The sequence below is a fragment of the Lactuca sativa genome, chromosome 8, assembly GCF_002870075.4.
Source record: "Lactuca sativa cultivar Salinas chromosome 8, Lsat_Salinas_v11, whole genome shotgun sequence".
NCBI lineage: Eukaryota > Viridiplantae > Streptophyta > Magnoliopsida > Asterales > Asteraceae > Lactuca > Lactuca sativa.
Genome location: NC_056630.2, coordinates 220,673,831 through 220,686,380, shown reverse-complemented (window position 1 = coordinate 220,686,380; position 12,550 = coordinate 220,673,831). Strand labels below are relative to the sequence as shown.

Genomic DNA, 12,550 nt, shown 5'->3' with positions numbered 1-12,550 from the left:
ATTTAACATTATTTAATCATCTATACAATGGACGAAAATGGTATATATATAAAACATTTATTATTCTTCTTTATAATTTTCTATAACTTTTTTTTTACCAAAATGATAATACATATTAAACTTGCTATATGAAATGATCATATATATTACATAATCCATATTACATAAATTAATATTTCAAGTCAAATTATGATAGTTAAACTTTTAAATTACAAGTAAACAAAATCACAAGAAGTTTGCCGATAAGTAAAAGACCGATTTACCCTCGTCCTTGACCAGATTACAATTTACATACGGATACGGTACCCGGTGGTGTGGGTCGATAAATAAAAGGGGGTAGCGAACGGAAAACAAAGAATTTTCATTCAACAACAAAAAAAAGTTTTGTGTTCGTCTCCCACACCGCAACTCTCAAATCGATTTTTTGTACACAGAAACGAAGATTTGAAGGCACAAATTCATCTTCAGCTATTCGTTTTTCGTCTTTGCTTAATCGATCTGTTGATTTAACTCTTTGTTCATTGAAAAAAAGCGGTGAAGATTCGTTACGTTCCGATCCAGCGTTTCAGTTGGGTGAATTTCTCTTGTAAGTTTTGTTTCTGGATTCTAGGGCTTGCAATTCGGAGTAACTTTCACTGATTTCGGTGAATCCGGTATTGATTTTGGTTTGAATTTGGCGATTGTGTGTGTTCATGCATATGTATTTTTTTATTAATCGAAACCCTACATTGTGTTCGATTGGTTGCTGACTCGGTTTTGATTTTTTGTTTCTTGATTGACTGGATACAGAGGTTTTTCCGTGAAGATTTTGCGAAGATTTTTCGTTGAAGTATGAGCATCGAGAGCCCCGGTGAAGGGGAGAAAAGCTAGGGTTTTGCTTTTTCGGCATTGCGAGATAGTATTTCCATGGGCGATGGAGGTGTTGCATGTGTTCCTTCGCTGCGATTCTCTATTCCTGAGACATTTTGCGGCGGTAATGACGGTGGTAAGTTCAATATCAACGTTACAGAAGACAACGTAAAAATGAAGCTGGCGAGAAGAGATAAGTTTCCTTTAAAATCAGGAGAGCTGTGTGATGATGATAGTGAAGACTTTTCAGTAGAAGAGAGAGACGATAAAGCTGCTGGGAACGGACACAACAAGGAAGAAGTAGAAGAAGGTGAATTGGGCTCCTGGGAGAATGGAGTGTTCATCCCTGAAAAACCTAGAAAGTTTGAAATCAAGAGTGAAATTGAGAAGGGGGAGTTTGTAGCGGATAGGTGGAGAAAAGGGGAGGTGGAGAAGGGCGAGTTTGTTCCAGGAAAATGGCGTAAAGGCGGGTTGCAAAGTCTAGATTACTCAAATAGGAGAAGAGAGTTTCACAGTCCCGAAAGCACGCTATCAAAAGGAGGTAAAGATGAAATGGAAAAAGGTGAATTCATCCCAGACCGTTGGCAGAGAAATGAAGTAGTTAGAGACGAAATTGGCTACTTGAAAACTCGCCGACATGATTCTGCCAAAGATAAAGGATGGAAACAACGGACACCTGGCAAGTATTCAGGTGAAAAAGATTGCAACAGAAATGGAAACCAGTATTCCAAGAAGTCTGCAAGGTGGGAAAACAACAGCAGAGAGAGAACCCCACGGATGAGTTCAAAAATAGTAGACGATGAAGGGCCATTAAAGGAAGAATTCAGCAACGGTAAAACCCATCCAAGAGACTTCCCTTTAGGGAAACGCTTGAAGCGCCACAGTGTTCATACAGATATCAATGACAGAAAACACCATGGTGAGTTCAACGATTACACACCTTACAAAAGTCGAAGAATTTCTGATGATGGAAGCCGATCCACATACAACACTGAACATTCTTACAAAAGTTCTCTCTCTACACGAAATGTCCCATCAGAAAGATACTCCAGAAACTGTGAATCTCCACTTTCTTCTAGACCATCTTACGACAGGCATAATAATAGTCCACGTCATCCTGAGCGGTCCCCACGTCAGCATGACCGTCCACGTCAGCATGACCGGAGCCCGGCCCGCCGCGATAGGTCTCCCTACGGGCGAAATCGTCATTATGATCACAGAAACCGAAGCCCGAGTTATTCCGAACGCGAAACTGCTCGAAAAACCGGTTCAAGTGAAAAAAGGAAGAATCATTATGAGAGTAGAAGCCAAGAAGAGAAAGTGAATTCAAGGGAGCCACAGATCTTGTCTAAAGATTCTGAAACAAGAACCACTCTGGATGCTTCTGATGAGAAAAATGCTCGTCCAACATTACAAAAGGAAGACTTGAAGCAACCCCAGGAGGTCAATGGAGCTGGTGAAGAACAGATTTCCATGGAAGAAGACATGGATATATGTGATACCCCACCACATGTTCCTGAAGCAGATGCAACAGTTTCAATTTCAACAACCGGAAAATGGTGCTACTTGGATTATCATGGTGTAGAACAGGGGCCATCCAGACTAAGCGACCTAAAGATTCTTGTAAAAGAAGGCTTTCTTGTTTCAGATCACTTGGTCAAACATGTGGATAGTCAAAGATGGGTAACTGTTGAAAATGCAGTTTCACCAGTAGCAACAGCAAATTTTTCTTCCAGTTTTCTTGATTCTGTTACTGAGTTGGTTAATCCCCCTGAAGCACCTGGAAATTTGTTAGTAGATGTTGGTGAGTTGGGTCCAATTAGTAACCAGTTAGGTGAAGAGGCTGTTTCTGCTGAAACAAGTAAAAGTAAAGAGCTAGAGTCTGAAGAAGGTCAAGGTCAAAGTCAAAGTCAAGGTCTTCGCATTGACCAAAGAGTTGAAGCACTCTTTGATGGGGTTCCCAGGATTCCAGGCAGAGAGCTTGAGACTGTTGCTGGTAATTAATTGTTTTTTTTTCTTTTATTTACCATCAAACTTCTTCAATTTCTTATCTTTATTTTAACAATATTTTTTTTTTCCTTTTTTTTACCTTTTTAATTTAATTTCCTGCAGAAGTGCTGCAGATAACTTTTGCGAATGGTGAGCTGCAGACGTGGGGATATTCTGAAGGTACTGTTTTTTCAGATTTTGTGATTCTCTTTTTTGTACTTGTCATCTCATTTAAAATGACATCATGGTCAAACATGGTCAACAAATCTATCACTAGTTGTCACCCACCTTTCTAGAATATATCTCACCTGACACGTCATATTCTGTTCTACACTTCAAATTGCTAAATCTAGCCCAAACATTAAATAGTCCCTTCTTTTTCCTTTTCTCTTGATAAAACCTTTTCTTTTGTTATCATTAGCAGCATATCATTTTCTGAAATTATCTGAAGATGAAAAAAAATCAAAAAAGGCTCCATCTTTTTACATCAAATTAGTCTACTCTTCTACTCCTATCATTCTACAAAAATGGAAATATCATGTTTTTAACAAGAATCTTTTCGGAACAGGAAACATTATATTTCTTTCAAGATATAACCCAAAATGGAAAAAATCATGTTTTTAACTAAAGTAATTGTTTTTACAGGTGATTATGATAATCTTGACATATCTACTCAACCTGAGCTTCCATCTAAAGAAATTATTACACCATCTGAATCCGAATTTGGAGATTCTTGTGACTGGTTTTCAGGCAAGTGGTCATGCAAAGGGGGTGACTGGAGAAGAATGGATGACATTAATCAAGATAATAAATCTTTAAAAAAGAAATTGGTTCTCAATGATGGATATGCTTTATGCCAAATGCCAAAATCAGGTGATGAAGATCCACGTAGGCATCAAAAAGATGAGTTATATCATTCTTCCCATAACAAAAGACTCGATCTTCCATCATGGGCTTTTAATCCAACGGATGAGATCACTTCAAAAAACTTATCTATAAGAGGTGGAGTGAAAGGCATGATGCTTCCAGTAATCAGAATAAACACATGTGTTGTAAAAGACCATGGATCTTTTGTATCTGAGCCTCGAATCAAATCTAGAGGAAAAGAAAGATACCCTTCAACCTCAAGGCCTAGTCATAGTCATAGTCATAGTCATGGTCATCATTCAAAAAGATCATCAGAAGAAAGTGTTCCTCGCCGGAAAACCACTCACAACCACCACCATAACCATCACCATGATGATCTTTCCGGAAAGACGATTATGCCCCTCAACATGCCGAAAAATCATCTTTATACTAAAGATGACCTTCAGTTACCTCTTGGTGATTGGTATTATCTTGATGGGGCAGGTCATGAACGGGGGCCAATGGCGTTTTCGGAAATTCAGACTTTGGTTGATCAGGGTGTTGTTCAGGAGCATAGTAGTGTTTTCAGGAAGCTTGATAAGTTGTGGGTCCCGGTCAACTCGGTCAACTCTGGAAATGAAGGATCAAGAAACATTGATGTTGATGATGAGAATAAGTCTAATTCATTTCATGATTTGCATCCTCAGTTTATTGGTTATACTCGAGGAAAGCTTCATGAACTGATTATGAAGTCTTACAAAAGTCGGGAGTTTGCTGCTGCCATTAATGAGGTTTTAGATCCATGGATTAATCTCAGACAACCCAGGAAAGAAATAGAGAAAAACATAGTCATCAATACCAAATTCTCAAGATCAGGTATTAAAAAAAATACTATTCTACTTTCTTTTCTTCTTATTACATTACAACATCAAATCTCCTTTGAATCTTTTTGTCCTCCTTTTGTATTGTGCTTTCAGTTTTCTATTTTCATTTCTTCTTCTTACCATAAGTGGCTTTTTCAGGTGATGGATTTGATGGAGATTATGAATTAGAAGATGCATCGATATTGGAAAAAGATGAATGTGGATTTGATGATTTATGTGGTGATGCTACATTCTGTGAAGAACCTGTGTTGAAGAATGAGAATTGGGGTCTACTTAGTGGACAAGTGTTAGCCCGAGTTTTTCATTTCCTTAGAACTGATATAAAATCCCTTGTTTATGCAAATTTGACATGTAAGCACTGGAGATCAGTTGTAAAATTCTACAAGGGTATCTCTAAACAAGCTGACTTGTCTTCTGTCTCAAATTGCATGGACTCTTCCTTCCACAATATAATGGTCAGTTTAACTTCCATCCACAAGACAAATAAATGAAACTTTTTATAAACTTATATATTTAATTTGTGTTTCAGAATGGTTACAATAAAGAGAAAATCACTTCCTTAATTCTACGTGGATGCAATAAAATAACTCCAACAATGCTTGAAGAAATCTTGGGGATGCTTCCGAGTTTATCAACAGTAGACATAAGAGGTTGCAATCAATTTGAAGATTTGACCCGAAAATTCCCGAATATTATATGGATCAAAACGCGGGTCCCACAGTCAACAAGGGTGACAGAAAGAACATCTATTTTCAGAACTTATGACAGCAGGGATAGTCATGTGGAGGATTCAAGTGGACTTAGGGATTATTTTGAAAGTCTGGATAAAAGAGATGCTTCAAATCAGTTATTCAGAAGAAGCTTATACAAACGTTCAAAAGTATTTGATGCTAGAAAATCATCTTCAATGCTATCAAGAGATGCACAGTTGAGACGTTTGGCTATGAAGAAATCTGAAAATGGGTATAAGAGGATGAAGGAGTTTCTTGCTTTGGGTTTGAAAGACATCATGAAGGAGAATACATTTGAATTTTTCATTCCAAAAGTAAGTCTAACCCTTTTTTATCCTTTTTTTTTTGTACTTTTTACTTTTTTCCTTGGTTTGACTAATTGACTTGCTTGTTTCTTTTCTTTCATTACCAGGTTGCTGAAATTGAAGGTAAAATAAGGAATGGTTATTATGCTGGCCGGGGGTTGAGCTCTGTGAAAGATGATATTAGAAGAATGTGTAGGGAAGCGATAAAGTAAGTCATTTTCTATTTCCTTTTCTTATAAAAAAAGTAATTTACATTTTTGGTCCCTGAGTATAGCTGTTTTTTACAACATTGGTCCCAAAAAGTTTTCTTTTACAGGCTTTGTAACATTTTTGTTTCTATGTACACACGATTTTTGCAATATTGGTCTTCAAAAGTTTTTTCTTTCATTTTTGGCCCTTATCTACTGGCTTTGTAACGCTTTTAATCCCTCTTCCAAAAAAATAACTTGCTTCGGGACCAAAATTGCAAAATTAAGCTCTTCTCAGGGACTAAAAATGTTGCAAAACACGAGGACAAAGCTGCAAGAGAAAATGACATTTTTGGTCCCTGAATATAGCTGATTCTTGCAACATTGGTCCCAAAAAGTTTTCTTTTGCAGGCTTTGTAACATATTTTGGTTCATAGTATACCCGATTTTTGCAATATTGGTCCCTAAAAGTTTGTTCTTTCATTTTTGGCCCTTATTTGATTGTTTTGTAACGTTTTTAATCCCTCTTGCAAAAAAATGACTTGCTTCGGGACCAAAATTGCAAAATTAAGCTCTTCTCAGGGACTAAAGTTGCAAGAGAAGTTATTGGGACCAAAGTTGCAAAATTTCAGCCATACTCAAGCGAAAATTGTAATTTAAAAACTGTTTTTTTTGTACTTCAGAGCGAAAAACAGGGGGGATGCAAAAGACATGAATCGAATCATCACATTATTTATCCGGCTAGCAACAAGTTTAGAAGACCGGTCAAAATTCTCCATTGAAAAAGACTCCCTGATGAAAAACTGGAAAGACGACTCTTTCTCTCCTCCAGGCTTCTGTAGTTCCACTTCCTTCAAGTCAAAAAAAGTCAACAGAGAGAGAAAATACACATCAGATCGCGAAATCAAACGCCGCCTATCCAAACTAAACCGCAAATCACCAGATTCCGCCACCGACACCTCCAACGACGGGTCCCGCTCCTCAGAAGAAACCGAAACTGACTCCGAAACCTCCTCATCCAACACAAACTCCGACCCGGAAACCCGATCCGAATCCGGACCCGGACCCGATTACATCACCCAAGACGACGGCTTCGGGTTGGACCCGTGGGTTGATGACCGCGAATGGGGGGCCCGCATGACAAAAGCCAGCCTTGTCCCTCCTGTGACCCGTAAATACGAAGTGATTGATCATTATGTGATTGTGACTGATCATGAAAATGTTGAGAGAAAAATGCAAGTCACGTTGCCTGATGATTATTCTGAAAAGGTTATTGCTCAGAAGAATGGGACTGAGGAATCTGACATGGATTTTCCGGAAGTTAAGGATTATAAACCTAGGAAGCAACTTGGAGATGAAGTGATTGAACAGGAAGTGTATGGGATTGATCCGTATACGCATAATCTGTTGTTGGATTCCATGCCTCAGGATTCTGATTGGCATCTTTTGGATAAACATGTGTTTATTGAAGATGTGCTGTTGAGGACTTTGAATAAGCAAGTTAGGGGGTTTACTGGGTCAGGGAATACTCCTATGAAGTATTCTTTGAAGCCTGTTATTGAGGATATTTTCAAAACTGCTAAAGAAGGACATGATTCAAGGATAGCTGAACTTTGTCAGTATATGTTGAAGGCTATGAGTAGTCGTCCAGATGATAATTATGTTGCTTATAGAAAGGTATAATTGGGTTGATTTTAATCTGTGTAATTGGGTTGATTTTAATCTGTGTGTATTGTTTCTGTCATTCAGGGGCTTGGTGTTGTTTGCAACAAAGAAACTGGTTTTACCGAGGATGATTTTGTTGTGGAGTTCTTGGGAGAGGTAAAGATACCATTTAATTACAAGGGCATTTACGTCTTTTTCCGGATATTCAAATATATGTTTATTACATTATTTTTTTTAGGTGTATCCTGCATGGAGATGGTTTGAGAAGCAAGATGGTGTTCGTGCTCTACAAAAAGACAGTAAAGAACCTGCACCTGAATTCTACAACATTTATCTCGAGAGGCCAAAGGTAATTTCAAATTTACTAAAATACCCTTCTTGAAAAATTTACCTGACAATATATGTTTTCTTAGGGGGATGGCGATGGTTATGACTTGGTTGTGGTTGATGCAATGCATAAAGCCAACTATGCTAGCCGGATATGTCATTCCTGTAGACCGAATTGTGAAGCAAAGTAATTTTTTTTTTAATACATTTACTATTTTACTTTTTTTTATTCAATATCATTAATTATTCTCATGCATAATAATAAAACAGAGTAACAGCTGTTGATGGTCAGTACCAAATCGGGATATATAGTGTACGCCCTATTGTGTATGGAGAAGAAGTTACTTTTGACTACAACTCTGTCACTGAGGTAAAATTTCTGCAACCTTTGACTTTGGTCAAAATATAAATTTCTTTAAATATTTAATTTTTTATTTTTACTGATGTACAGAGTAAAGAAGAATACGAAGCATCTGTTTGCTTATGTGGTAGCCAAGTTTGTCGAGGGAGCTTCCTGAATCTAACAGGTGAAGGAGCTTTCCAAAAAGTAAGCTCCTTAATTCCTTAAAATCCCAAATCTTTTTTTTTTTTTTTTTTAAAAGGGAAACTGGAATAACAGTTTTTTTTTTTAGGTACTTAAAGAATGCCATGGGATACTAAATAGGCATCAGTTGATGCTAGAAGCTTGTGAAGCGAATTCAGTTTCAGAAGAAGATTATATTGAATTAAGTAAAGCTGGACTTGGTAGTTGTTTACTTAGTGGGTTACCTTATTGGCTAGTTGCTTATGCTGCTCGTTTGGTATATATATCACTTACTCTCTTTTAAAATATTCATGAAAAAAGTCAAAGTCAAAGTCAAACACGAATTTGATTCCAACAATCTGTTTATATTTTAGGTAAGGTTTATCCATTTTGAAAGAACTAAGCTTCCGGAAGTGATTTTAACTCATAATTTGGAAGAAAAGAGAAAATACTTCACAGATATTTGCATGGATACCGAGAGAAACGAAGCTGAAATTCAAGCTGAGGGTGTTTTCAATCAAAGAATTCAGAATTTAGCTCTTACACTTGACAAGGTAAACTCTTTCTTTTCTCCATTTCAATTTTCCCGATTATTTTTTTTTTCTTTTTATAAAATATAAATTCATCTTGTTCAGGTGAGATATGTGATGAAGAAGGTTTTTGGGGATCCAAAAGAAGCTCCACCATTAGTGGAAAAACTGACTCCAAAAGAAGTAATTTCATTCATCTGGAAAGGCGAAGGATCATTTGTTGATGAACTTATTCAATCAATTGCACCTCATATGGAAGATGGACATTTAACTGAACTTAGATCCAGTATTCGTTCTCATGATCCATCTTCTTCTGATGACATCCAAACTGCACTTCGAAAATCTTTATTATGGTAATTATTTTATTTCTTTATTACACCAATATCCTATCTACTTGTATTTATTTACTTATGTTTGTTTTTTTTAAGGTTGCGTGACGAGGTCCGGAACCTTCCGTGTTCTTACAAATGTCGCCATGATGCTGCTGCAGACTTGATTCACATTTATGCTCACACAAAGTACTTCTTTAGAATACGGGTAAATACAGTTAGGGTTAAATTCGTAATTTGATATAAATATATATTCTGAATTTAATTCATGAAATGATGTTTGCAGGAGTACGAAACAGTAGTATCACCACCTGTGTACATTAGCCCTCTGGACCTGGGCCCAAAAGCAGCTGTAAAAGTGGGACCCGGATTGCACGAATACCGAAAAACATACGGGAAAAACTACTGTCTCGGGCAGCTGATTTTCTGGCATAACCAAGCTTACGCAGAGCCAGATTCTAACCTCATAAGAGCTGCCCGGGGTTGCTTATCCCTGCCCGAAATTGGCTCCTTTTATGCCAAACTCCAAAAACCCTCCCCACAACGTGTCTATGGCCCACGAACTGTCAAATCCATGCTTTCTAGAATGGTTAGTCTTTTAATTACTTTTCATTCATTTTATTAAGACATTTTATACTGAAATTATGTTTTTGTTTTTTTTGGTTTGGTCAGGAGAAGCAGCCGCAAAGGGCATGGCCAAAGGACAAGATATGGTCTTTCAAAAGCTGCCCGAAGGTTTTGGGCAGCCCGATGTTGGATGCTTTATTAAACAAGTCTCCGTTAGATAAAGACTTGGTGCATTGGTTGAAGCATAGACCAGCTATTTACCAGGCCATGTGGGACCGATGATGGATGATAGATAACAAACAAACAGACAGACAGACTTTTAACTTGAAAAGGAAAAAGAAAAAGAAAAATCCAGCCCTAGATTTGTTGCACTGCCCGAACTGACCGGACCCGACCCGGGCAGAAACATTCAAAGAAGCATTATGGGAATATCGGGCGGCTTCTTCTATTCTTGTGTACAGTTTCCCCTTTTGCCTTTGTAGGTCTTGTAATTTGTAATTCATTATTGGGTAGGTGAAGAAGTAAAAGTAATTTTTTTTTTGGGTTTTTGGTTATTTACCTCATTATATGAGAGAAGTAGAAAAGGGAAGGGCAAGATGAAGAAGATATATTTGGCTACTGGTTTTGTTGTCATATTTTTTTAGGTTTTTATTACTGGTTTTTTTTGTTAATTCCCATAGTTTATGACTTGTGAATATGCTTATGCTAATCTTGATGTTTGTTTTTGGGGTCATAAATCTATAGGCTTATTTATGTTATGAAATTCTAGTCCTAGTTTTTTTTTTCTTCTTTCTTTGTTTGTCTACCTTGTTCTGTTTGTTACACATGATGAGATTATATCCTTATGAGTTTTTGGCAAACAAACACCTACACACTCTCTACTAAGTTTGTTCATCACATACTGACACCAGCAACAGCAACGCAAAAAAATTTGAATTTTTTTCTACTATTTTGCCACTAAAAAGTGTGCAACTACATAAAAGAAAAATGTGCCACAATAATCTTCTCCCATATCTGTCCAATATGAATGAATGCAACATATACATAGTTTATAATGATTACACATTTACAATTTGTTGCATAGATCATGTGCACTCATATGAGGTTATGAGTGAAGTGACAAATTATGGTCGGGACACTTGGATGAGGCATTGATATTCGAGCTTATGAGTAAACAAGAAATGGGATTATGTTGACATTCCATAACGTATTCTAGACACTTGGTTCTTGCTAAAATTAGTGTGGTAGAGGGGTTTGTTGTTCACATTTTACCTAAGTTGATTATGAAATTAGTTTTTCTTACTTTTAAACCAATTTAGCAACATGAATATCTTAAAGATGCATATTTATACAAATTTTCCCCCCGAAAATTATAATTTTTTTAGAACGGCGCCAAAATGTAGATGTAAATTGTAAAAAGTTGAAAATAGTGTATTGTATTGTTTTGCATTTTATGTTATTTTATTAAGTCATTTTTTATGCGAAGTGAAAATGTATAGACTTAGTATATTTTTTTGTATGTTCCCTATAAATAGGGACCAAGGCTAGAAGTAGAGAGACATGAAGTTGAAACTCAAATCTATCTTCTGCTTATTTTGTAATCAGTCTTAATCAATATGAGATCTGATTAATATTTACTCTTTGTGTTCTTCATCTTCAATCGTTCAAATCTATCTTTTCTTTTCTCAATTCTCGATAACAATTCTCTTCAATTGGTATCAGAACAGGATTCAAACTGCTTAGATCTGATTTTCGTAATAAGAATCATTTGCTTTTTGAGTTGCAAAATTTACTCAAAATTTTCCGCGCATTTTTGGTTTTGAAAATCACTTTTGATCTTCAGATTTGATTTGATTCTGTATTTGAATTGTTAAGTCGAGTAATCGATTAGTGATTTGTGATCAATTCATTTGATCAAATTCTGAAATTCATCAAGTTTTCAAGTTTTTGGATATTTTCTGTGTTCCATCAATGACGAACTTCAACATGAATACAATGACTTCTTTCTCTCACTTGCTTGGTTCCTCAACCAAAATTCCGATGTTAATTCCAGAATATTATGATCAGTGGGCAGATAGAATGGAAGATTACTTAAATGGAATTGATGAAGAACTTTGGAATTGTATCGATGGAACAGTACAAGCTCCTGTTAATGTTCAACCAATTGGATCATCCACTGCATCTACTGATGTTGAAGAACAACGAAAACGACTGAAGAATAATGAAAAGAGATGCATGAGGGAACTAAGAGGTGCTCTACCTCCTGTGGTTTACAATTACATTCGTAGTTGTAAAATAGCCAAAGATATCTGGAATACTCTAAAAGAAAAGTATCAAGGTAGCGAAAAGACGAAGATCAACTCTATGAAGCAATGTCTAGTTGAACTGAAGGAATTCAGACAAAAGGATACAGAAACTCTCGAAAATTACTATGATCGTCTGAATGAGCTTATGTTTCGATGCAATAGGTATGGTATCACTAGATCTCTCATGGAATTCAATTTAACTTTCATTATGGGTCTTCGCAAGGAATGGCGAAGTGTGAGCATGATGATTAAGAATCAACAAAGTTTTGATACAACTACATTGAATGATCTATACAATCAACTGAAAACACATGAATGTGAGGTCTCAGAAATGTATGAAGAATCAAAACAAGCTATTGGTGGTCCTTTGGCTCTCGTTACAAAGGTATCAGAAACTGATGAAAAAGATGGTTCAGATGAAGAAGGATTTTTGATGAACTCCGATGATGAAGCTGTAGCATTCTATTCAAACAACAGAGTTAAGAAGTTTTTCAAAAAGCCTTTTAATCCA

The 12,550-nt window shown here is 36.5% G+C and overlaps 1 protein-coding gene across 2 annotated transcripts; it reads left to right on the top strand.

The window, feature by feature from the left end:
- The first annotated feature begins 353 nt into the window (after nucleotides 1–353).
- Nucleotides 354–10,496, top strand: LOC111890623 (histone-lysine N-methyltransferase ATXR3). 2 transcript variants are annotated; one of them, XM_023886720.3, is made up of 19 exons: nucleotides 354–586; nucleotides 790–2,845; nucleotides 2,962–3,018; nucleotides 3,484–4,560; nucleotides 4,707–5,023; nucleotides 5,098–5,613; nucleotides 5,712–5,812; nucleotides 6,476–7,469; nucleotides 7,542–7,613; nucleotides 7,696–7,806; nucleotides 7,871–7,971; nucleotides 8,055–8,154; nucleotides 8,236–8,331; nucleotides 8,417–8,584; nucleotides 8,682–8,861; nucleotides 8,943–9,190; nucleotides 9,266–9,374; nucleotides 9,453–9,755; nucleotides 9,839–10,496. In XM_023886720.3, exons 2-19 carry the CDS (start codon nucleotides 907–909, stop codon nucleotides 10,013–10,015), a joined length of 6,666 nt encoding a protein of 2,221 aa, XP_023742488.1. In that variant the 5' UTR covers nucleotides 354–586; nucleotides 790–906; the 3' UTR covers nucleotides 10,016–10,496. The 2 variants fall into 2 exon arrangements, with proteins under 2 accessions (XP_023742488.1, XP_023742490.1); XM_023886722.3 differs by having other exon boundaries at nucleotides 354–653.
- Nucleotides 10,497–12,550: the final 2,054 nt, after the last annotated feature.

Excerpts from the sequence above, each read along its gene's own strand:
- LOC111890623 (XM_023886720.3), top strand. The coding sequence starts at position 907 with ATGGGCGATGGAGGTGTTGCATGTGTTCCTTCGCTGCGATTCTCTATT. Across the intron at positions 8,332-8,416 it reads GTGAAGGAGCTTTCCAAAAA|GTACTTAAAGAATGCCATGG; the intron begins GTAAGCTCCTTA and ends TTTTTTTTTTAG. Across the intron at positions 9,375-9,452 it reads AGTACTTCTTTAGAATACGG|GAGTACGAAACAGTAGTATC; the intron begins GTAAATACAGTT and ends TGATGTTTGCAG.